This window comes from Mus caroli, chromosome 10, assembly GCF_900094665.2.
Source record: "Mus caroli chromosome 10, CAROLI_EIJ_v1.1, whole genome shotgun sequence".
NCBI lineage: Eukaryota > Metazoa > Chordata > Mammalia > Rodentia > Muridae > Mus > Mus caroli.
In genome coordinates, this window is record NC_034579.1 from 99,766,489 (window position 1) to 99,791,281 (window position 24,793).

The window sequence follows — 24,793 nt, forward strand, 5'->3', positions numbered from 1 at the left end:
AGAGAGAGAGAGAGAGAGAGAGAGAGAGAGAGAGAGAGAGAGAGAGAGACAGGATGTGGGGAGCTAAGGGATGTGAGTGTGTGGATGTGGATGTTGGAGTATATAGTTGTGTGTGTAGTTACACAAATATGGCAGTTATAACTCAACTTTCAAAAGCTGGAACTCTCTTGTGCCTTTGTAGGAACCAGGGTTAGAATTCAGGTCACCATAAGAAAATATCTTTACATACTGAGTAATCTCATGGCCCCTTATTATTTTTACAAAAGTAAAAGGATAGTTCTGGGAAGAGTTAGAGGGAGCGAGAGGAGTGAATCTTCTCAAAATACTTCATAAGAAACATGAACATTTCAATCTATTAAAGCATTATATTTTTAAAATCTGTGCAATGGCTAGAATGATATGAGATCTGGTTTATAAGGATATTTGCTTTGGGTGTTGAAAAACACTGAGTTGGATTTTATTTTCAAGGACTATGAACTTGACTACTTCTGAACCACAGGTCCAAGTGGCTGTGTCCCCTCTGGCACTGAACTTATTGGGATCACTAGACAATAACCTAAGTGTCACTGAATTACACCCAATTTCACAAAACCCACCGTAGATCTGAGCTAAAAACACCGCGGACCATTTATTGATTTATTTTATTTGTTTACATTTCAAATGTTAGCCCCTTTCCTGGCTTCCTCCTCTGAAACCCCATCCCCTCCTCTTCCTCCTGTAAAAACAACGAGAGCCATTTATAAATATGTCTATTGTATTTGTATATAAGAGCTTTTGCCTTTCACTCCTGTGGTATTTTAGGATTTTTCCTGGACTTACGTGTAACAGTAAAATAAGTCTCTAACTTAACATTACAATAATTCCCTGCAGCTACTACTAAAGAAATGACCTTCGCCCACACAATACAACAGGTTTTTGGTTTTTTTTTTGTTTTTTTTTGTTTTGTTTTTTTTCAGTGTCCTTAGAGATTTCAGTACTGTGAGATGAACAGGGAGGTAATTTTTGAATGATTTCAACCTCTTGGAAAGACTTCAAATTCACACATATGGACAAGAACTAATTTACTTTTGTAAGTTCATTAAACTAAAAAGAAGAAGGAGGGAGTGCGGAATGGTGAAAGAGTTTGTTCTGGGAATCAATTTGAAGTGAAGATTCCCAAGAGTGCAACAGGAGTTTAATTAAATTTAAATAAACATTTCATAGAATCAAAATTATTAGACTTTGGAAATAAAACAGAACTTTCCCCTCTAAATGTTCTTTTCCATTTTGATTTTAAAATGCCTCCTATGGTTATTTCATGGCTTATAGACTGTATTGAAACATAACTTACATACTGTAGAATCTGCTTTTTAAAAAGAATGCCAGTATTTTCACCATGTTGCTAGAGTTGTCTATGTCTACTATCTAATTTTAGGATATTCCTAGAGATTCATTTGCTGTTGATTTTAAGCTGGAGAGCATGTTAGAGTACACGGAGTCTGTCGGAGAGAGGATAATGATGAAATCATTAACTTTTGCTGAGTCAGAACTCATCGTTGTCTATGTTCAGTATGAAATTGGATATGTCAGCATTTGATGACTACATGTTTAGGATTGCAGTGCCTTCTGGGTTAATTGCTCGCTTAATTCTGATGAAGTTTTCTGTTCCAGTCTCTTCTGATTTGTTTTCCTTTTAAGCTTAGGTGTCAGATATTAGGAGAGAGGTACCTGCTTGCTTCCTTGTCCTAGTTGTTCAGAATGATCTGTTTTCCATCCCTTCATTTTGAAGTGGTTTCTATCTGTGAAGAAAAAGTGAGTTCCTTGTAGACAATATAAAGATGCATTTGTTTGTTTTTTTTTTATTTAACTTTTTCGTATATTTGATCATGCTTTCACTTTACCAATTCCTTTTAGATCTTCCCACTTCATTAACCATTCAATTCAACTACAGAATATCAGGAGCTCTCTCTCTCTTTCCTTTCATTTTATTTCTTAAAAATAACAATAACAGAAAGAACAACACCAAAACAACAGGATCTATGAAGTTGCTGAAGACCAGGCAGAATGATTGTAAAATCCAGAGTTGATAGATGTCTCCAAGAAAGCAGCTTCCTCCAGACCCAAGAAACTGACACACATATGAATCCACAGATTGTGATCTCCACACACAAGGCCCACACAGGTGCAAACCAGACAAAAATCACATTGTGAGAAAGAGGAGTGTATACGAAGAAGGCCTCCCTCTAACAAAGAAGCTTCCTGCAATAGATATCTGCTGGGAAAGATGATCACTTTTCTCCACTAGATTTTGATTTTGGTTTTGGTTTGTTTGTTTGTTTGTTTGTTTGTTGTTTTGTTTTTGTTTCGTTTTGTTTTTTTTTTAGGGGTTTTTTTGTTTTGTTTTGTTTTGATTTGAGACAGGGTTTCTCTGTGCAGTCCTGGCTGTCCTGGAACTCTCTCTGTAGACCAGGCTAGCCTCAACCAAAGATATCTGCCTGCCTCTGCCTCCTCTTAATCTATCAAGTTATCTGTGTCTTTTGATGGAAAATTGAGGCTATTGGTGTTTAAAAATATGTGTTGACCGCACTGTTTTTTATGTTTATGTTAGTAATCTTACCTTATGTTTCAGTCTTTCATCAACTTTAGAATATTTCAAAACCTTACTTCCTTACCACCACAAAATAACCTGTATCATTGACAATTATCTTCATCATCCAACTGTTTTTATATAGCAACCATTAATCTACTCTCTCATTTTGTTATTATTTTGACTGTGTGCATGCATTCTGTGTGGGCTTATGTACATGAATGAAGGCATCCACAGAGGCAGGAGGAATTTGATCCCTCTGAAGCTGAAGTTACAAGAAGTTGTGTGTGGTCTCTCATGGGTACTAGGGCCTGAACTCAGGTCCTCTGGGAGAGAAGCATGCTGCTCTTACTTACTAAGCCCTGTCTTCAGCCTCGTAATGTAATTTATTGTTATACATATTCGCCTGCTTTCAGCATTTCATGTAATTGAAATCATACAATATGTACTCACTTATGACTGGCATCTTCCACTTAGTATCTATTTCAAGACTTATTCCTATAACAGTATAAATATTTTATTTCTTATTCTTATCAAATTATATTCTATTGAATGTATATATCAGCTTTTTAATCTACATATAATCAACTAATATATTATCTGGATACTTTCAATTTATTTACTATTATTTAAAATGCTGATAGAATTTTTTACATCAAACTGCTCACAAATATGCACATGTATTCTCATTTATCTTACATAATAAATTTCTGGGTTGTGCTCTTGCCTGATATTTAATTTTTTGAAGCACTTTAAACTTAAAAGCAATGATGAATTTCAGTTACTGGAATTAACAAGTATTTTGTAATTCTGCCAGCAATCGTGAATGCAAGTTCATTATTTTCATTGCATTCAGTCCATTTGTGAAGTTTTTCTATTCATTTGTAGATTAGACTTAAATGTTCATAAAATATAATCTTGGTTACTGTAAGGACCTGACTGTTCCTTAAACCACAGACACAACTTTCAAAGCTGGACTCACTCAATTCATGTTTATTATCACAGCAATTTTTGACAAAGAGAGTTTCTTGCAAAACATTTAATAAATAATGGGTAGCTTGATTCTAGTAAATTTATACTTTAGTAAGTGTATATTTTCATATCTTTCTCTTGGTGGCATTCTTTCCATTGATAACAAAACCCTTTCAAGTTTCCAGACAAAAGATTTTCCAGTAGTGGGAGTCAGCTTTTCCTCTCCACACTACCTAACAATGAACTTTTACTTCAGTTTAAGCCAATTTTCTTTACTGAAAGCATGCTTAGTATTCAAGTGTGCCTTTTCTCTCTCTTTTACACACCCGAATTTCTTATGAATGCAGGATAAGCATTGTGTTTAATATGCGTCTCACCAAAAATATAAACTGAAGAGAAAAATTTCTAAAAAAAAAAAAATTCCCCAATGGCATGGATCACATATAAAGCTAATTTGATGTGGGATTTCAACATTTATAAATATTTCATCATGCTCATTTTTGGTTTTGTCTGTGTGACAAATATGAACATCTGAAAAATTACACTAAATAAACCTAAGTAAAATGTAATGTGATTGCTATTTAATACATAAAACCATCGTTTTTACAAAATTAACTAGACAATGAAACAAATTATAATGAACTATTAAATAAAAAATACAAAGTGTTCTGAATGTTGGATCTTCCTTGAGATATTTGCTTACTCTATTATCTAGAATGTTAGAATCTCAAGATGTTCGTCAACTATGGCAGCAGGAGAGGGATCAGGACCTTCAAACTAAGAAAGGAACAAAATCATAGAGCCATTAATGTGGTTCAGTCTGAACAATGGAGCAAATTCACTATCATCAGAAATATATTTGGTACACTAGTAATGCAAGGCTAAACATGTTACAATCTCCAGAGGAAAAAAATCTGGAACACAGTGGACCTGGTGTCCAAAGGTATATTAGAAATTAAAATTAGCCTTTGATCTTTGATTCATTGAGCCTAGTTAAAATAGATAGATGGGTAGATAGACAGACAGACAGACAGACAGACAGATAGGTAGATGATAGATAGATAGACAGATAGACAATTTTTCAGTGCATTCTTTCTGAAGAAGGTGTCTTTAGTGTAATTTTTGAATTCTCAGATTCCATAATTTTAAAATTGTCTTCTAGTTCAGAAAAATGTGTTGTTTCACAATTTAGTAAAAATTAAATTGCATTTTTAAAGTTGTTAAAGTTGTTTTTATATTATGCATAGCATTAGTAGAGAAAATTGCTTTTCTTTGTAGAGCTTGTCCTTTAACCTACAAACACACCATGGGACTTTCATACTCACTCTCTCTCTGACTCTCTCTCTCTCTTTCTCACACAAACACACACACACATGCACACACACACACACACACACACACACATATATATATATATATATATATATATACACCCATAAAATAATAGTAATCTCCTCACTTATAAACTAATAATAATAGTAGTAACAATAACAAAACAGTAATAAAGTAAACACAATAACATGTATTTAAAAACACTACAAATTTGCTGGGATTATAGAGAGTTGCAAATGTTTTGGAAATCAGTTTGAGTATACTTAAAATGTACACTTGCCATAATATTCAGCAATCCCAGTTTGCAGTAATTATCCAAAAGGATTTAAAACAAAATTTTAAGAAAATATATTTATTTTCATGATCTCTTTAGCATTATAAGCTTGTTATGTATAAAATCACTGTTATTCAAGGCAATGAGTTCCAAGGCAATGGACAAGTATGGTGTGATACAATATAAGGCCTACACATCATATTTATCCAGTGCTTGCACTTTAAATTGTTAGGCACCAGATTACTATTATCAGGACAAAAATGTAAAAGCTCCCCTAACATTCATTACATCCACTCTTCATTTGATGGACACTAGGACTGAATCTGTTGTTTAACTAGATCTAATAGTGATCATCCATACTTATAATCCCAAAAGTTAGAACTCAGAGGCTGGAAGATTATAACTTCAGAGCCGGTCAACGTGACATAGTAAGCTGAAGAGCAGCCTGAAAGTATATTGAGTCTCTTGAATAAAAATTAAAATATACTACAAAAGCTATATTGGACGTTTACTCATATATAAGCTTATAAGCAGACATGTTGGTTTCTTCACTATGTAGCTGGAAGAAAAATTTCTAGGTCATATCATAGTTGTATGTTTTCCTATTTGGAAAAGTGCCAGTCTGTTTTAAAGCAGCTTTACTAATTCATATTTCCATTGTCAATATTTGAACTTTATATTTGAATATCTCTACACACTTGCTAACTCTTCTCATTATCCATGATTTTAGGCCTTATTCACACTTGTTCGTGTTTTTAGAGCCATCCTTATGGCTATGAAGTGGTATTTCACTGAAATTTCCATTTATGCTCTCCCAATGTTTATGTGTCTATCTTCAGACATTTGTCTAGTTAGATCATGTATTTTTAAGTCTGGTTATTTGTCTTTTTTATTATAAGATTGCAAAGAACTTTTATTCTGGAAACATACTCCAATTTTTCTTGTTCACATGTTTACTTTTTTCAGATGTTTGCATGTTCACATTCTTGCCCTTATTCTATGGGTGGTCTTCTAATTTCTTTATTTAACTTCAAGTGCAAGTTGTTAATAGTACACCACCTTGAGATGTCATGACAAAAATATTATATACTATATCATAAATCATTTATGTAATGCAGGAAAGATTTAGTCCTCATGAGTTAGTCTTCTATGAGCCCAGAAGCCTGTATCAGGTACCTCCATTATTAATTAGGTCCTGGTAAGATTCTCTCTTGGTTGGCAGATGGTAGCCTTTATATCATAGCAAAAGAAGGAAGGTGATGTCTTTTTTTTTTTTTTAATAAGAAAACTAACTAGGTCATGAGAGAACCATCCCTCACAAACTCATCTAAATATATGAAGTTTCCAATAGCTTTGTCTCCAAACGTTCAGTAGGTAAGAGTTGGATTTTCAACATAATGAATTGTGGGATTCTGCTCACTCCGTTGCTGGTGGTGACTCTCTTTTCTATTTTCTCTTAAGTCATATATATTTTTGGCGTCATATTTCAGAAAACATTTCTTAATAAAGAGGTATCATTATCATTTATCCTAGGCATGATATAGTTTTATTACGTTCGAGGGGTATATTTTTCTGAGCTAACTAGTCCTCCTTTCTCTTTAGCTGTTTCTGTACATGCATCTAGCATGCGGGGCATAGTTTGATGCTGCCTATTTATTTTGAACACTTTGCATAAGCTCTATCATCACTACAATTGTCACACGACACTGACATTTCTCTTTAATTGTCACACTTGTTCACAGTTATACATATTATACTGTCAGAAGTAATTTATGGAATTGTGTTATGCTAAGTTTCCAGTAATAATTGGAAGAAACAATTTTAAAAAGTCAAAATGATTGCTTCGAAGTGAAAAATTGAATCGCCAACCAGAAATTTTATTGAAACTTGTCTGGAAAAAAAAAAAACAAATCCTTTAAAAACTTTATAGAGCATTATACTATTTTAGGAATATTTTTTGGTGTACATGCAATCTGAACACATTGCGTTGAGTGTTTTGTGATCGGGGGTACAGTTCTGTGATAATTCCAGAAAACACTAATACATCTGTGTTTACTTCTGGTCACAGACAGCTATACTCTTTGGGCCAGAATTCTTTTTCAGAGATAGAGTGTTTAGTAGAAATCAGTCATCTTTCTTTTCTATGCCTGTTTTTATTCTGTTATTCAATGCTATTACATACTCCTTCTTTTCTTTAGAGAATTATATACATTATGACAACACAAAATACAGGGCACTAAGCATTAAGCACTGAGCTCTTCTAATCCACCAGTAAATGCTCAAAGGCAGTATAATGTTTGTCTAGTCTTTACAATTTCAACAGGACCCACTGCAACCTTTTTAGCTCAGTTCTAGTCCAAACATTGTTAGTTATGTAATTATAATTCTCTTGATTGCAAGAGAGACATGATTTGATTATATATAGCATTGTTGGCATCTTCAAATATTCATCTTGGATGCTATTTTGTGTGTCTTCCACAGCAGGTATTATCTGACCAGATGCTAAAGCCTTTCAAATTAATACAGAGCATCTTGTTTAGCATGCCTCCTGCTTCACACTGTCAGACCTGTGGAAACCTGGATTTTCCTGCCAAAAGACTTGCTCATTGGCAAGGGTTCAGCCTTGACATGTGTTAGCAATAGTGCTTACTGGGACTCAAAAATTTCTACTAATGTATCTAAAAGGTTATATTTTAATACATTTATAAATAATACAAGTATATACTAATAGAAGATATCTTTTGCAGATCGCAGTAGGAAAAATGTTTCTTTTCCTTTCCATATAGATGAATTAAAATAAAAAAACAGCACTCTGGTTTTATTATAAAGCTAGAAACCTTAATTCCGCAGTGAAAAACTGTCTATGAGAGTCCTTTCTCTTCTTTCATATGCTTCCTATATCCAGAAGATGCCAACATAGATTTAAGGGAATTTGAAGGAGAGGTGAACTAGATCAAATGATTAGTAAATTAGGACTGGGGAACTACATCATGATTCTAAGCCTCTGTGTTTATATCTTTCCATATGTATCATGACAAGATCAGGGGGCCAGGAAGCTCTCAAACTTAGAGCCAGAGACTAGGAACTATCTTATTTCAGAAAGCCTTATTTTACTTATTTTTGTGAGGAAACCTTATATCTTTACCAAAATAGTAGGTAGACAGGATCGCTTAAGCTGCTGACCCCTAAGGTTGAATTAGGAAAAAGCTAGAAGAAACCGAGAAGAAGGGCGACCCTGTAGGAGGACCAGCAGTCTCAATTAACCTGGACCTCCTCGGAGATCTCTCAAACACTGGACCATCAAACAGACAGCATACATGAGCTGATATGAAGCCCTCATCACACACACAGTAGAGGACTGCTGTATCTGTGTTTATTCAGAGATGATGCACCTAACCCTCAAGAGACTGGAGGCCCCAGGGAGTTTAGAGGTTTGGTTGGGTGGCGGTAGGGAGGTGGGAACATTCTCATGGAAACAGGGGTTGGGGATGAGGAATGGGATGTAGAACAGTCAGAGGTAGGTTGGGGTTGGAATAAAATCTGGAGTGTAAAATAAATAAATAAATAAATAGATTAATTTTTTTTAAAAGTGACATTTATAGGAACAAACACTTTGATTTAGTGAAGATAGTGCAAATATGCCTTGTTATCATTTTATTTAACTAGATACCAATTAAGGACTTTTGTGATCTCTTGGAAGGGCATGTAGACAGAAACAAAGTGGGAAGAGAGTGAAAGATGTGTGTTAGAGTTTTGTTGTTTTGTTTTTAAACAGTTTTGTGCTGGGTGTAGTGATGTAGATCTTTAATCCCAGCACTGCACTATTGAGGCAGAAACAGGAAGATCTCTGTAAATTCAAGGACATCCTGGTATTTGTAGTAAGTTCCAGGTCAGCCAGAGCCCCATAAGGAGATTCTATCTAAAACCAATAATTGAAAGACAAATAAAAGCAGTTTTGTGATGTTGAAAAGATTCCTTTACAGTTTTATATCTCTGTCAGCATTACTCTTGTCAAGCAGACTTCCATACTTTAGTTTATATATATATATATATATATATATATATNTGTGTGTGTGTGTGTGTGTGTGTGTGTGTGTGTGTGTGTGTGTTTTCAGGACAAATTTGCTACGTAAAATGAAGCAAAAGGGTACACTGAGACATTCCTTCTTGCATAAATATGCCAAGTACTTTTACATTGACATGATAATGTCTCATTTATATTACTAGTCAGATAATGGGGTAGATCAAGTTCCTCTCCTCTTGAAGATAGTTATGCTTTCTCTGCTTTGTAATGAGGATCATCGTCAGGACACCTTAAAGCAAAGAACAATGAGTAAACACAGGATTTGTGCCAATCAGATTCAAGATGATTCTCCGAGAGTATTTCAGCAACACCAATGGGAGAAATGCCTAATGTTTATAGACACTATAAAGCATAGAAATCATTAATGTGTTTTCCTAATGTGGAGAACTGAGCTCTGTAAGAAATTTAAAAATCTGCATGACGGTAGTCATGGATGGATAAAAAGTAGTTTATTCTGAGCCAGTGGTTCGCAACCTTCCTAATGATGCAACACTAATACAGTTCCACGTGTTCAGACTCACATCCATAGAATTATTTTGTTGCGACTTCATAGCTAGAATTTTGGTACTGTTGTGAGCAAAACATATCTAATTTAAAAAGTTTTATACAGTAAATTTGGATCATGTTTCCCCTCAACCAGCTTCTCCTAGATCTCCCCTATTTACCCACTGATCCAAATTTGTATTCTTTCCTGTCTCTGTGCCCCCTCCTCTCTCTCTCTCTCTCTCTCTCTCTCTCTCTCTCTCTCTCTCTCTCTCTCTCTCTCTCTTTCTCTCTCTCTTTCAAAATATAAAACACTAAAACAGAAGTCAAAACAAACAAAAACCAATAAGACAAAAACAATACCAAAGCAAAATAAAAAATTGCATTTTGTGTTGGCAAGATATTGGGTATAAGGCCTGCCCTGTATTGTGGTTGATGTTCCCAGTGTCACTCATTGAAGAAAACTGATTTTCCATTTCCTGATGGGTATCAACTGCAAACTCCCAGGTCCAGATGTTTTTCATTCTCAGAACTTCTAATTTTTTTCTGCTTCCTCTTCTGAAACATTCCTTGCTCTTTAATTGTAAACAATCTGGGGGTGATTGCAAGAAGTACAGTTCATTTGGGGCTGATATTTCAGTCTTTTGGTCATAGTATTTTGACATGTATAAGTCTCTGAGTACGTCCCACTGACCAGGATTGGAACAGCGTAGGTCTAGGAATAGAAACATCATTTTTTTTTTTTTTTTAGTTTTCTTTTTTTTTATTCCATAATTTGCCAACTTTTACAGCACAGGAACATCATCATCATCATCATCAACACCATCACCATCATCATCATCATCAAAGTATTCACTTGATTCAGTAGGCTTGTATATGCTATGTAAAAATAGCAAATGATTTAAATAAAATAATTTAAAAGAACCATAAGGTGGTCCTAAGCAAGATAATACGCACATAGTGAAAGCTTCTTTTAGTCTAGAAAATGGCAGTCTGCATTTTGGCTGGGCATGTGAGCCACATTTGAGTGGGATGACCCCAGAGTTCCTGGGGACTGTTCTTTTTTTTTATTTTTTTTTAATTTATTATTTTCTTTATATACATTTCAAATGCTATCTCGAAAGTTCCCTATACCCTCCCCCCACCCCGCTCCCCTACCCACCCACTGCCAAACTAACCAGTAGCCCCAGAGCTTGTGTCTCTAGCTGCATATGTAGCAGAAAACGGTCTAGTTGGCCATCATTGGTAAGAAAGGCCCCTTGGTCTTGCAAAGTCTATATGCCCCAGTACAGGGGAACACCAAAACATCAATATTTTTAAATGCTAATTTGTCAACATGATCAACTAGAAAGGTAGAACTGCAAGAGCCCTATGACATCCTCAACACTAAGCTTTAGACTAGGGTTAAATAAAAATTTTCTTATCCTGAGTAAGCCACAAATTCAATCAGAAGGCATTAGATAACCCATCCCATAATTGCCATGCCATTACTATGCTAGTCAGTACATCTTGGCTGGAAGGTCTATATTGCAGCACACATGGTACTGAACCAAGAATACCATTGATGCCCTTTCTCTCCAACCTACCTACAAATGAGCTTCTGTCACCAAGAACGATAGCAATTATACCAGAAATACTCACTCAAGCCCTTTCAGAGTTCTATTGCCCACACATGCAAGATAATTCCAAACAAGCCTGTGATGGTTAAAACCAAAGAGGGCCCTCGGAAAATATAATAAAATCCCAGCAAGGGAGATTACAAAATTACAAAAATTTAAAAAAATGAAAATGAAACATTTTTTTCTCTAGGTCCTGTTTTCAAGCAATCTGCCCTCTATGATAGAGGATTCACCAAATTACAAAAACTATCCCCTGTGGGACCTGCCTATGTGTCTGCATATAAGGGCTAGTGATCAACAAATTATAGTTTATAGAGTGAAGTGCAAGTAGGATACAAGACACATTTCAGTGGGAGGACAGTAAATGACTCATGGGAGAAACACAGCTCAATGATTGCACAGCCTGGAGCTGCCTGACAGCACCACTGTTTGATTTCAACAAACATCCATATTTTACAAGAATCCAGTTGCCTAGTTTGGAAAGTTTTGAAAACAGAAGTTTAACAAGTTCTCATGTAAATATCTGTCATTTTAAAAAGGCGTGTGCAGCTTGCTGTGTTAGACACGTGCTTCTCTTCCAGCCCCCAGATCACTGTGGTGGGTAGAATGATCCATCAGACAGTTTTATGGAGAAGGCAAAATTGTCTGTAGTTAGGATATGCAAAAATAATCAAAAGGCAAAAAACATTTGCATAGAGTTGGAGTATCTTTCATTTTAATCTGGGCTTCCTTATTTAGAGTTTGGTTAAAATCCTGAGTTCTGTTGTGTCTGTCCAATTGCATTATTTATGCAAGTGATTTTTCCTTTAAGCTATCTTGCCCAGGGCTGACCATGAGACATAGCTGTTTTACACAGTAATTGTGCATGACAGCTTTCCCTGGGTTTATCTGAGTCTATGAGCCAATTCTAGAAACAGAGGTCATAAGTACTACAATTTATTATGTAACATTAATTCAAATATCCATATCCATATATATATATATATACATTCTGTATACTGGTATAATACTGGGGCCTTAATATATAAGGCAAACTCACAGTTGCCATAAAACATTTCTAAACTAAACATTTGAAGACATTTTAACTTATAACTGTTTTAAGGATATAGTCATTCTGGTGCATTGTGCTCATCTCATTAACACAATGTTTCTATTTTCAATTTATTCTAAAAATATACATATCTTCAGGTTTGTAGAACAGTATACTTACCATTGCACATGTAAATTTATGTGCACTTATATAAAAATAAACACAGATTTTAAAAGAGCACCTTCCACTTAGTACTCAAAACAAAATAATCACCCGAAGAGCCAAGTTTTCAAGAATACCGAAACCTAGTAGAAGGGAATTGCACACTCTGAAGGCAGTCATTATTGGATATTTTAAAAGTATTTATGTATAGCTACTTGTATTCCTAGAAGATGTACTCTCACAGCAAAAGACATATTTTTATGGCTCCTACAATGTCTCTGTCCTCTATTGTAAATGATCCCTGAACCTGAGGTACTGCAGTTTTATTATTGATGGATCCATTGGTATTGGCTATACAACCACATACACACACACACACACACACACACACACACACACACACACACAAAACCACATTTATGCATACACATATGTAACAACTAATGAAGAAAAGAGATCACGATTTGAAAAAAATGGCAAAGATAGACATGCAGGGGACTTTTTGAGAAAACAGTGAATGTGGAAATGATCTTATTATGTTATAATCTCAAAAATTTAATAGTGCTTATTAAAGTTAAAAAGTGTTGATGCTTCTAATTTACTTTCAAATATTGATATCTGTATGCATCTGTGCTATAAACACTTTTCCTGGGAGCTAGTTTTTGAGTGGCACCAATGATTGATGAATAAAGTACAAAAATGCTTATTTGTATTTGGGGAGAGCATGGACAACAATTAGTTAACATGATTCTCAACTCACCCTTTATATTTCGTCATCCTTCTCAGTCTAATGGACACCCATGAATCTTAAACTGGTACTTACATATTCAGATATATCACTGACGAAGTAAGACCAATGTGAGGCTTGTTAATTAAGTGACTCACACATTAGAAAGGGTGAATTCTCTTCTTGGTGTACAGCTCCTGAATTGTTGTCTTAAATCAAGGACTCTTCTGCTAAGTAAAGTATTTTAAACATTTAGTAAGCAAGTGTGTGTGTGTGTGTGTGTGTGTGTGTGTGTGTGTGTGTGTGAGTGTGTGTGAGGTTTCTGCTTTCACAACTAAACCTCAAGTAAATGGACCATATGAAATGAGTCAGGAAAATAGAATAGTCCGTGACTCATATACATTTATATTGAGCATCAAAATGAGATTCAATGTCAACAGATGTGAGGGTAGAATTGCCACATCTGTTGGAGGGTTCCTGACAACTGCCAGTGGTGGGCAGGATGGAAAGGGGCCCGAGATGAAGAGAAGAAAGGATGGCACTGTTCTTAGTATACATTCTTCCTTCTTCTACCCAGGTTACTGTCATTGAGTGTCAAAGACACAAGAAGTGAAATGAATGTCTATTTTCCAAAGTATGAAGGGACCCATACAAAAACTGGTTCAATGTAATAAACTGATTATGGAGCACTGAGAAGCGGTGCATCCCTCTAATCTCAAAACTTAAAAGGCTGAGGAATGAAAAGATGTGCTTGAGGCCAGCCTGACCTATATTGCAAAACTTTGTCTCAATATTCACCAAAGCAAAATAAAACAAGCAAAACAAATAATGAGAGAAAACCTAAATGGATATAACTCTTCGGACCAAGGGTTATCATTTGAGATATGAACCGCGAAGATCAAGAATGATTCAGGCTCACCTTAGTACTGATGGAAATGCACATGATTCCACAGTTAGGACCCAGGGTAGGTGAACATTTCTCTGGCATGTGCCAAGTTTGGGGACATTGACACTTTGGCAGATACTACCACATACTAAAATGAATCTGGCTAGCATTACAAACTCCAATCTATTTTATATAAGTTTTTCCATTTATACTCTCTGAAAATTAAGACTACCAAGATCAATAAATAATATAGGGGATGCAAAGATATCTTGAAGTCACTTCTAGTTTAAAATAAAGTTACCATAACATCATATCTTTGTAGAGGAGTAGAGGCTGGGATAAAGAAATGGCAAAGTAGGAAAATTAACTTTATATTTTATATGATTGCCGAGAATTATGTCTTTAAAATGGGAATACACAAAAATGACAAGACTTGTGTTGGTATATAAGAAATGTCATGCGGGCTGGTGAGATGGCTCAGTGGGTAAGAGCACCCGACTGCTCTTCCGAAGGTCCGAAGTTCAAATCCCAGCAACCACATGGTGGCTCACAACCAACCATAATGAGATCTGACTCCCTCTTCTGGAGTGTCTGAAGATAGCTACAGTGTACTTACATGTAATAAAAATAAATAAATCTTTAAAAAAAAGAAAAAGAAATGTCATGCAATTTTCAATTTTTTAAGACATGAATGATAAAGCAGTTACTTTATTTGTGTTTCAAAAGGAACTCATTCTATATCGTGAGTCGACTTTGTGTGAAAATGGATATAAATGTGTCTAGAAAAGCTTACTTCTGACCAAAATATTATGAGTGTAAATATTTGATAAAATGTATATAAATTTATTAACTGTAGCTACTTTTTCTTTAATGTTGCTTCAGAAGCACCTAAAACTGTGAATTTCACTATGTGTTCAAAAATCATGTGAGCAATAGGCACCAATAACTACTGGACAAAAAGAAAGACGCCCTTTAGTATGAGAGTATTTTATGGCATTGTGTTATGCAGATTGCTACCACCATTTAAAATTCCAAGAAAAACATAAACTGGACAAAAATAATTCTGGTTATTGGAAAAGTAAGAACCTGCCAAATTTGGTCGGGAACAAAATGAGTAGTCTGGAGAACTGGGTGTTTCTGCTGGTAATGAACCTGCTTTTGTATCTCATTGCCTTAGAGAAAGTTGAGCTTTTCCTGTAGACTCCTTTGATTAGACTTCCCAAAACATGGGCAAAGTTTTAGTTAGCAATTATCTTTCATTGACTTCACTTTCTTATAATACCCTGTCAACTGTTAGATTTTGAACTCTTCTTTTTATAGGTGGGCATCTGACCTAGGCATTGTACTCCTTGTATGAGGTGTCAACATGCAGAGTTTCTATATCCATTTATTAATTTTCTATAGTGATGGCTAGGAATGATTGCCAGTTCTTGGCTCACAATCAGCTACATGCTCACTGTTGTGTATACATTTCCAATGGCAAACTATATAGCATATATTATTTCTCATCTCCATCTGTTTATGGATTTTTCTCCCTGGAATGTTTTTAGAAGTGTGTTTATAGAATATAATTTTGGGTACTCTAGAAAAGAGAAATAAAATATTGTTTATATCTGTGTTTCTGGAGTAGGAACAATGCAATGTTACAAATTAACGAATGGGAAACGTACATGAAAGAGTCATCCAGACCATGCAGGTCACAGCGTTGAAGAACAGGAAATAGTTATGTTATTGTTTCTTCACAAGTACACACACTCAAGTCCATAGGTTCTCTTCTATGTTAATGTGCTTCATGTTTAACAGGAACATGAATAGGAGCTTTAGTACTAGAGTTGGCTGATCCCAAACTTTCAGACATACTGCACACCTTCTTGTAGAAGCTATGAGGACCAGAGGAGATTCCTTGAAAACTTTCTTGAATTCTTAAAGTTTCCAGGCAACCTCCAATCACTTACACACATGGAATAAGATACAGCAGATGATAATATTACCTTGGTATAGTGTAAATATCAGATAACAACAAGAACATAATAGCAGAAGAGATTTTTTTTATCATTTCTTAATGTTAAGGGAATTTTAATGCTCTTAGAAAAGGAAAGATATATAGCTAATAAATATTACCTCATTATTTAAATTAAATTTATTATATTAGCTAATCATTAATTTATTCTGACAACAATGATTTATTATTTGCTTATTGTTTTTAATAGTCTCGTAATTATGCTTAGCCCTAAGGCAATGAAAACAACCTATTAAATGGTCATACTAAGTTAGTATAAAATAAAGTGAGGTATTATAGAACAATACCAAAGTAGGGTGATACTTAAATATTAATGATTTATGAAAAAATATTGTTGGAAATAAACAGAGGTGAGAAAGTGGATAGTTAGAAATAGATGTAGGAAATTGAAATAGTCTAGTAGGTACAAACTATACATCTGACATATGGCTTCCGTGAGCAGTATTACATTCACCTTCCACATATATCCAGTGGTTTTAAATGTTATTACAGGCATAGCACTATGGACACTGGTACTGCGCTCTTAAGAATAGTGGAAATCACTCAAATATGAATTTTGGGTACTGAATTATACAAAGTGAAATAATCATTTCAAGTTACTTTTACTACTACAGTATGCAGTATATACTATGAAATACAGATGTGTTGAAAAAATATTTGGTCCTTAGATGTACAGATGGATAGATGGATGATGGATAGATGTATTTATGGATGAATAGTGGATGGATGGATGGATGGATGGATGGATGGATGGAGGAATCATTCATGAATGAAGAGATGGTACTTTTGGTGAGAGTGAGGGAAATGTTTTTCTCTTGTTAATTTCATCTTTATATACAATCAATGCATCAGAAATCAGAGTTGCAGGACTGTAGAGGGTAATTCTAAGGTTTTGTATATTTGAGCAGGTTATTGATTTGTGTCAAGCTTTGCCACCTAAATAGTGAAAGTAGAAAGTTATAAAATAGTTCATCCAGTGTTTAACTGTTAATGCAGAAATGCAGAACAAGCAATACAAAATGCCTACCATTTAAAATGATAGTTCTAATGTGCGTTCCTGACTAACACATAATCCTGAAAGGTTCTCAAGTTTTGTATAGTTTAAAATTTTAAATCTTAAAGTCTTAATAATTGCAATTTTTGGTAGTAGAGACCTCTCAAAGTTTTGTGAGTTTGAGAAATATGTAAATCTCACAGAGACTAAGAGATGAAGAAAGTAGAAGGAAAAAAATTCAGAAGAAAATTAATGTACAGAGTGAAATCATCTTCTAGGAGATAAATGGCCAATATATATGGCCAGCTGTGGCAATGGATTCAGTATGTACCTCTCAAAAATAATACAACTTCTGAAGGTCTCAGTGAGATTTTTATTCTACATTTGTGGCATGTTTCTACTTTACTTTCTGTGGCTGTGATAAACACCATGACCAAAAACAAGTTAAGAGAAAGAGGGGTTTATCTTAAGTTATAATTCTTAGGTCACCATCTTTTATTGAGGTAAGGCAAGGAAAAGCCTCAAGGCAGGAACCATGAAGCAGGGCTGCTTGTTAACGCACTTTCTGGCTCACTCTAGACTTCAGATAAGGGTTAGAACATGCCCAGGAAATGGTACCACCCCAAAGGGGCTGGGCAGTCTTATATGAATTAAGATAATCAAAACAATCCCTCATAGGTATATTCATAGACAATCAATCCTGCTAAAGGCAATTACTTATTAACTGAGATTCTTCTTGGTGATGCTAGGCTATGCCAAGTTTAAAGTATTAACTAGGATATGAATTTAATAAATAATTAATAAAATGTATTTTACATTATGTTTTAATAAATTAATAAAATATAATAATAAGTGGGCAAGAAAGTGCCTAGCATCACAAAGACTTGAAGTACTAGGCTCAGGTGATATCCAGGAGGCACCCACCTGCTCAGAGGAGATGGGAAGTGGGATGGGGGAAGGATTGTGGGGGGGGGGGGCTCACTGGGAAGGNGGTAATGAGAGGGATGGAAAGTAATTAAGTAAAACATTAAATTAAACAAACAAACAAACAAACAAAAAATCTACACCTAATTCAATGAATAAAGAATATTAAGCTTGTTAAAAATAAAGAATAATAAATTAATTAATATACTTTTTATTATATTTTAAATTGATAAATACAATTATAAAATATAATAATCAAATATAAATGTATTCTGTAATTAATATATAAATTAATAATGCTTTATACACTATTAATAAAATATAAGTTGCTTGATGTTCTTTTATTTTTAAGAATTCTGTCATTTTAACACTGCTTGATATGATGAGATATTCATTTTTATAAAACAATGCTCATTTCATAACAATAGGAACAATGGAACAGCTTATGCAGAAAAATGTTGGAAGAAAAGTATGAAAGTGTTTGTTGTTTAATTAAACTCTGTGCTATCAGCTTGTTTAACAGCTCTAAATAACAGATCATGGGTATGTATTGTGATTGTGATCTACGTTATCATGTCTGAAACTTATAAATGAATCAAACTCCAAGATCAGATAACTTGAACAAAATATCAAAGTATTCTAGCAATAATTTACACTAAATTAAATGAAATGTGATACCTCTGAAATATATATGTGATAAACACAAATAAGCACCATATTATGCATATCACAAATGCCATGGATTAGTGTTTGTTGGAACCAAAAATCAAGATGCTTAAATAATAGTAGTATGCCTTGACCAGCCAGCCAACTATATGAGGTTTCTAAACTTCTTTCAAAGTTTATGTCTCATATTATGTTGTTCCTACTTGAAGATTTTAATTTTTATATTTAAAGTCCATCTTCAAACATTTTTCTCCCACTTCTAGGAGTTTGCTGCACTGACTAAAGAGTTGAATGCTTGCCGTGAACAACTTCTAGAAAAGGAAGAAGAGATCTCAGAGCTGAAAGCCGAAAGAAACAACACAAGAGTATGTATTAAAGCCATCTTTTGATAGCTAGACATAGTCTGCCATAAGTCAAGTATCAGGACCCAATTCTGAAAGCTTTCAAAGGCTTTGGGGTGGTAAACTAAAGTCCTAAAACTGTGTAGGTTCCAATTCACTGTCAGTTACGTTTAAAAGATGGAAACATAGTATAATACCCAAAATAAAAAGAAAGGAAACCAAAATTATAGTCTCTGCTAAATCACTATGTTGCCTTGCAAAATGTTTCCATTCCTCTGGTCTTCACTTCCTTGTCCTTTAAAGGAGCTTAAGTGATGGGCTGCTGTGACCTGCATTTGGTCCACAGCTCATTTGGGCAAAGAATTTACTTAAAAATTCAAGAAAAAGAGAGTTCAAATTGGAAAACTATTGGAATAACCCCTACCAGTTAAAAGAGATTTAATACATTTATTTCATTAGATATTCTGGAATGGATAGCTTTTACATGCATCTTGCTGTATGATAAAATATGTACTTTATACAGTTTGCTCATAGAAATTCTTCTCTATTGTCAGTCAGGTGATGTGCCCTATAATTAGATCAAAGATGGTATATTTTTATGGACCGGAATAATATTACTAATTTTTTTACTATTAAGAAGGTGAACTTATATTTGGCATCACAGTGTTCCAGGGTTAATCCTCTGCAGATAAAGTGATTTTAACCAAATTATTTTGTGCTTGTGTTTTTAAGAGTGTTATACAAATGCAGCTCCAGCGACAGTGCTGTGTCTCCCATAAGAAATGGGCTTGCTTACATGAGGGCTATACCATCAAACTCATTTCTGCCTTCATTCATCAGGATCTAGTTGTATGGTGAAAACAATTCTCACATGTGTTTTGTGCGTGTGAATTCGTTTTCATCAAGGGTTTGATGAGCCAGTCACATAGATTGCCTGTAATGGGGCATCACAAAGACAATTTATATGATGGGATGGAATTTTTGGTTTCTCTCCCTGTGTATAGTTCTTTTTAAAAACTAGTACTCCATTTCCATGCAAATTTACCTCTTTCTACCATATCATTTATTCTGTCCTGTCCTGTTATTTTGAACTGGAAAATGTTATTTTATGTTCCCTGATGTAGCAGAGTATGGACAAATTTGAAAGAAGAAGAAAAGTGAAAAATAAGGAACTAAAATCCTTTGGTTTTATTTCCAAAGAGTCCTCACATTAAACAATGCATCAGACCATTTTGCTAGTCATATCTGTGTCTCTTCTAGCCATGTCTTTTTATTTTGTAGTCATGTATTGCTTTATACATTCATGTGAAGATGACACTGTGTTTATCACTGCTTTACAGACAAAGCAAATCAAATGTATCATAGGTCACATGGAGTAAAAGAGCAGAGGTTTAGGAAGGTAATCCAATGTACGTAGAGCCTGTGCCATTGGCACAGACCCATAGGCCACTGGGAGAGCGACCCACATTGTACCCACTCAGGATCTCAAAGATTTATCATGGCTTAGATGAAACCTTGCTCAAGAGTCAACCCCTGCTGTGTGGCATATGGCTTTTTCTAAATTGTCACTGATGGAGATTTGTTTCAGTAGCCAGATCCTTTTTATCATATTAAATGCACTGAGTCTACCAGCACATTCAGGTATTTATCTACAAAGGATCAGAAGAGTATGGTAAGCTAGTCTGAAACGCCTGGCAAGACCAGAGAGAGGAATATAAGTTTCCTTTAAGACAACAGTAAAGTTTTTAATTAGAAACAAGATTAATAGCCACTAATATTTAACAATGAGAACAAACAAAATTTTTCTGTTCTCTTTAAAGAAGTATTATCATGACTTTTTGTTGTTGATTAGATCAAAGCAAACAGATTTCTGGATTCTAGGGAATATAAAATTTTGAGAATGTCATGAATGTTTAGGTTACATACTACTTTTGATCTCCTTGATGACATCCAAAACAAACCCAAACAAAAAAACTGCAGGACTACGATTCAAACCTATCTTCCCATTCCTCCAGAATGCCATATTGAATACACAATGATATAGCTATAGGGAATCGCCTTTCAGATAGATTTATCCAGTAGTCTTTTTGCTGTATGTTGTGTTACCATCTCGGTGCTGAACCCCTGTGCATTGCTGCTGTGAAGACAGCAAATAAGCACCACACAAACTTCCTTCTCACATCTAATGAGTATCTGATTGTGTACAGTTGTGAGATTAACTGGAAAAGAGTGTTATAATTTCTAGGAATATGATAAACATTCAGACCTTTCCACAATAATGAGCTAGCATCTACTTAAACATTGAAGTAACAAAAAGACAATGCACTCTGTAAACTGTTAGATGTGATGAATCTTGTAAATTCAGACTGTCATCCAAAACAAATCAGAAAGTAATCTACATCATCCTAGTTAAGTGAATTTTTTCAGCTACCATAATTTCTATGGTAGATCAATGGAGTTTAATATACAAACACAACAATGTAAACCTCCTATTTAACATTAATTATGGGCTATGGGTACATCTAAAGTTTTACATGGCTACCTCACTAGAGTGTCACAGCAAGTTCAGTATCTCTAAAAGTCACACAGTCATGATCAAAGTAATATGAATATAGTCTGCTTCTCTAGTAACCACGGGTTCTATGTTCCAGAAATTTTATTTGTATGTGACTACAATTAACATCTGATGATAAAGAGTTTGTTTCAAATGTTGTACATCAGGTCTAATGAATCTTATGTGTGCATGAATAGTGCATTTATTCAGGCAAAGCTGGAACTTTTGGTCACGAATAATTTTTGTCACTGAAGAAATGTTCAGTCCTCAGCCAAGTATTGAGTGATGGAAAGAATTCAAGGTTCAACTTGTTCTAAAAGGCCATCTGCTTCCCAAGTAATTAAATGCAGGTATCCAAGTAAATTGAGAGCGTGCATTGTTATACGGGGATAAAACTTCAAAACCTATCATGGACATTTATAAATATATATAAACAAGCTTTATAGCTTAATATTTCTATGTCCTATGAGAATATAGAAAAATATAAAACAGCATTTTTGTTCATAAAATTAATCTGATAACACATAGGCAAGTTATATGTAAGTTTTGGGTAACACTGTTACTAGGAAAACAAGCATCTAGTCAACATAGATAGAGATTTGACAACAGACCAAATAAGGGAGAACACCAAAGTCTTAATTTGGGGAACCAATGAGATTTTTGACATTAATACAGGAACATATAAGAAGATATTGACTGGAGTAGAAATAACTCAAAATTCACCACAGCATTGGGGATGGTACACAGAAACTGGAAACCTGAAACACACTTCACAGCTTGCATGCAGAACAAAAGATTAGAGAGTATCTTTTCCAGGCAGCTCAGTTATCTAAATCTTCTAGGCATGTTGGCTGGTCTCAGTTTCTTTTGTAGATCTTTGTTAGTATCTACTCCTTCCAGAGGTTTTTTTCTAGGTAGCTCACATCTCTAAAAGTCTTCTAGACAGCTCAGCTCATCTGAGCATGTCGGTTAGATACACATGGATTTGGAGGTAAGAGGAGAAGTGATTGTGGTAAGTTTCAGGGACTTCCTGAAGCCTTTGCATTGTTTACTTCCTGTGCTTAATGAGCTTCCCTGAAAGATGGAATGTTTCAAATCTCTTTAGAGCATTCTGCATCATATGTAGGTTCTTTTGTTGGTGGTGGTGGTGATGGTGGTAATTTTATTTTATTTATTTTATTTTATGTGTATGTGATTTTTCAAGACAGGGTTTCTTATTATTTATTATTATTATTATTATTAATAGTAGTAGTAGTAGTAGTAGTAGTAGTAGTAGTAGTAGTAGTAGTATTTCACTTTATTACCCAATAGCAACCATTTTTCTCCTTCTAGTGCCTCCTCATGTAAGTCCTCTACTCATTCCCCTTAGAAGGGAAGGCCCCTTCCTGGCTGTCAAGTCACCCCATACCTCCACTTCCCGCTTCTCACTCTCAGCATATCATGTTGCTGCTGGATTAGGCATATCAATTCCCACTGAGGCCAGACAAGAGGTTCTGAATCAAGTAGAATAGTCCTCCACTACTGTTGGGATGGCAAACTTGTGCAACCACTATGGAAATCAATTTACTGATTTCTCAGAAGTTTGGGAGTAGTTCTACCTCAAAACTCAACTATCCCACTCCTGGGCATTACCCAAAAGATGCTCCACCATCCCACAATGACATATGCTCAACTATGGTCAGGTTTTTCTGCTTCACTTGATGATAGACTGTAACGTTTAATACAAATGAACCTTTTTTGCCCCAAGTTTCTTTTCAGCAGTATTTTATCACATCCGCAGAATGCAAGTAAGAACTAAAGGACATAACAGTTGTTCCAACTATTCCTGACGTTATAGTCAGGAATATTTATTAGGAAAATTGGGCATGTTAAATAATTTTAAAAGTAAAGCAGTTGTTTGAGCATGAAATGAACAAAATTAAAATATTTTATCAAATACTTATTTAAAATATGTTTACATCACTTCCCTCTTTTCTGTAATCACTTCAGCTCCTCACATATCCATATGTTCCAATACTGGCCTGGTCCTTCAGAGTTATGGCATATGCTTATTATTATTATTTTTTAATCTACTGAATCTGTTTAGCGCAGACTGACTACTTTGTATTGGGTAGCTAAGCAGAAAGCCCCTTCTTTCTAGAGGCCAACATGCTCTCTACTTTACCATCTATCAGTTGCCTATAGTTCTTTTTCTAGGGAAGTGACTCTAAGAGACTTTGCCTTTCCATGTTAGTGGAATAATAATGTCCATTGGTATTATTATTGTGCATATCTTGTTTAGGCAGCTACATATTTTTATGTATCGTACGCATGGCTTCTCTCTCATGTTTAGGACATACAACTTCATAGCATACTTCTGGTCCTCTGGCTCTTCTGATATTTCTTCTTATTATTTTGTGATTTTTTTTTTGATCCTTAAGAGCAAGAGTTGTGTTAAAAATAGACCCATTGTGGCTAGGATGCATTCAACCCATTGATATCTGCATTCTGACCTATTCTTGCTTTCTGTAAGCTCATGCAGAACATTATAACTAAAATATTTTGATATTCAAGTGTTACTGTTATATTTTATGATCATATAACAGGAAAACTAATCTACATGGCAGTATGCATGTCTATTTGAATGCCATTTTCAAATGAAAATATTTGTCCACAAGTTTTGTGATTAAAATCTAATTTGCATCCATATGCAATACACAGATGTAAATCATAAAATGTTGCAAACACAGGGAGAGATCCTTTGGCTTCTTCTTCTGCTCATTTTGCTTCTATTACTTTTACTTGTCTTATTGTACTAAGAGTTCAAGTTCTTCATTGAATGCTATTTTACATGATAGAATAATCCCATCCTTCTTACGTCTTAGTTCTATAGATTCTGTCACTGAAAAAAATTCTTTCATTCCCAGGGAGCTCAGAGTCTATGTTAGGGCCTAACATAGGAACAGCACCTCTTGATTTTTCCTCTTTTCCCCTAGAGAACTAGAGTTATCAAAAGTTTACATTGTAAGTTCTTTCCTACTGGTATGCCTGAGTGAGGACAGTGTTGCTTTGGCCATCTTGAAAATTATCTGGGAGTAAATTCTCTCCTCTCCTCTCCTCTCCTCTCCTCTCCTCTCCTCTCCTCTCCTCTCCTCTCCTCCCCTCCCCTCCCCTCCCCTC

General features: G+C 34.8%; 1 protein-coding gene across 36 annotated transcripts in view; it reads left to right on the plus strand.

Annotated features, from left to right (window-relative positions):
* Ppfia2 (PTPRF interacting protein alpha 2) overlaps positions 1-24,793 on the plus strand; it is a 460,521-nt gene that overhangs the window by 257,289 nt on the left and 178,439 nt on the right. For all 36 annotated transcript variants that reach the window (XM_029482321.1, XM_029482324.1, XM_029482326.1 and 33 more), the window contains one exon: positions 19,003-19,104. In XM_029482321.1, coding sequence (XP_029338181.1) covers positions 19,003-19,104 — 102 coding nt within the window. The remainder of the gene's footprint in view (positions 1-19,002; positions 19,105-24,793) is intronic.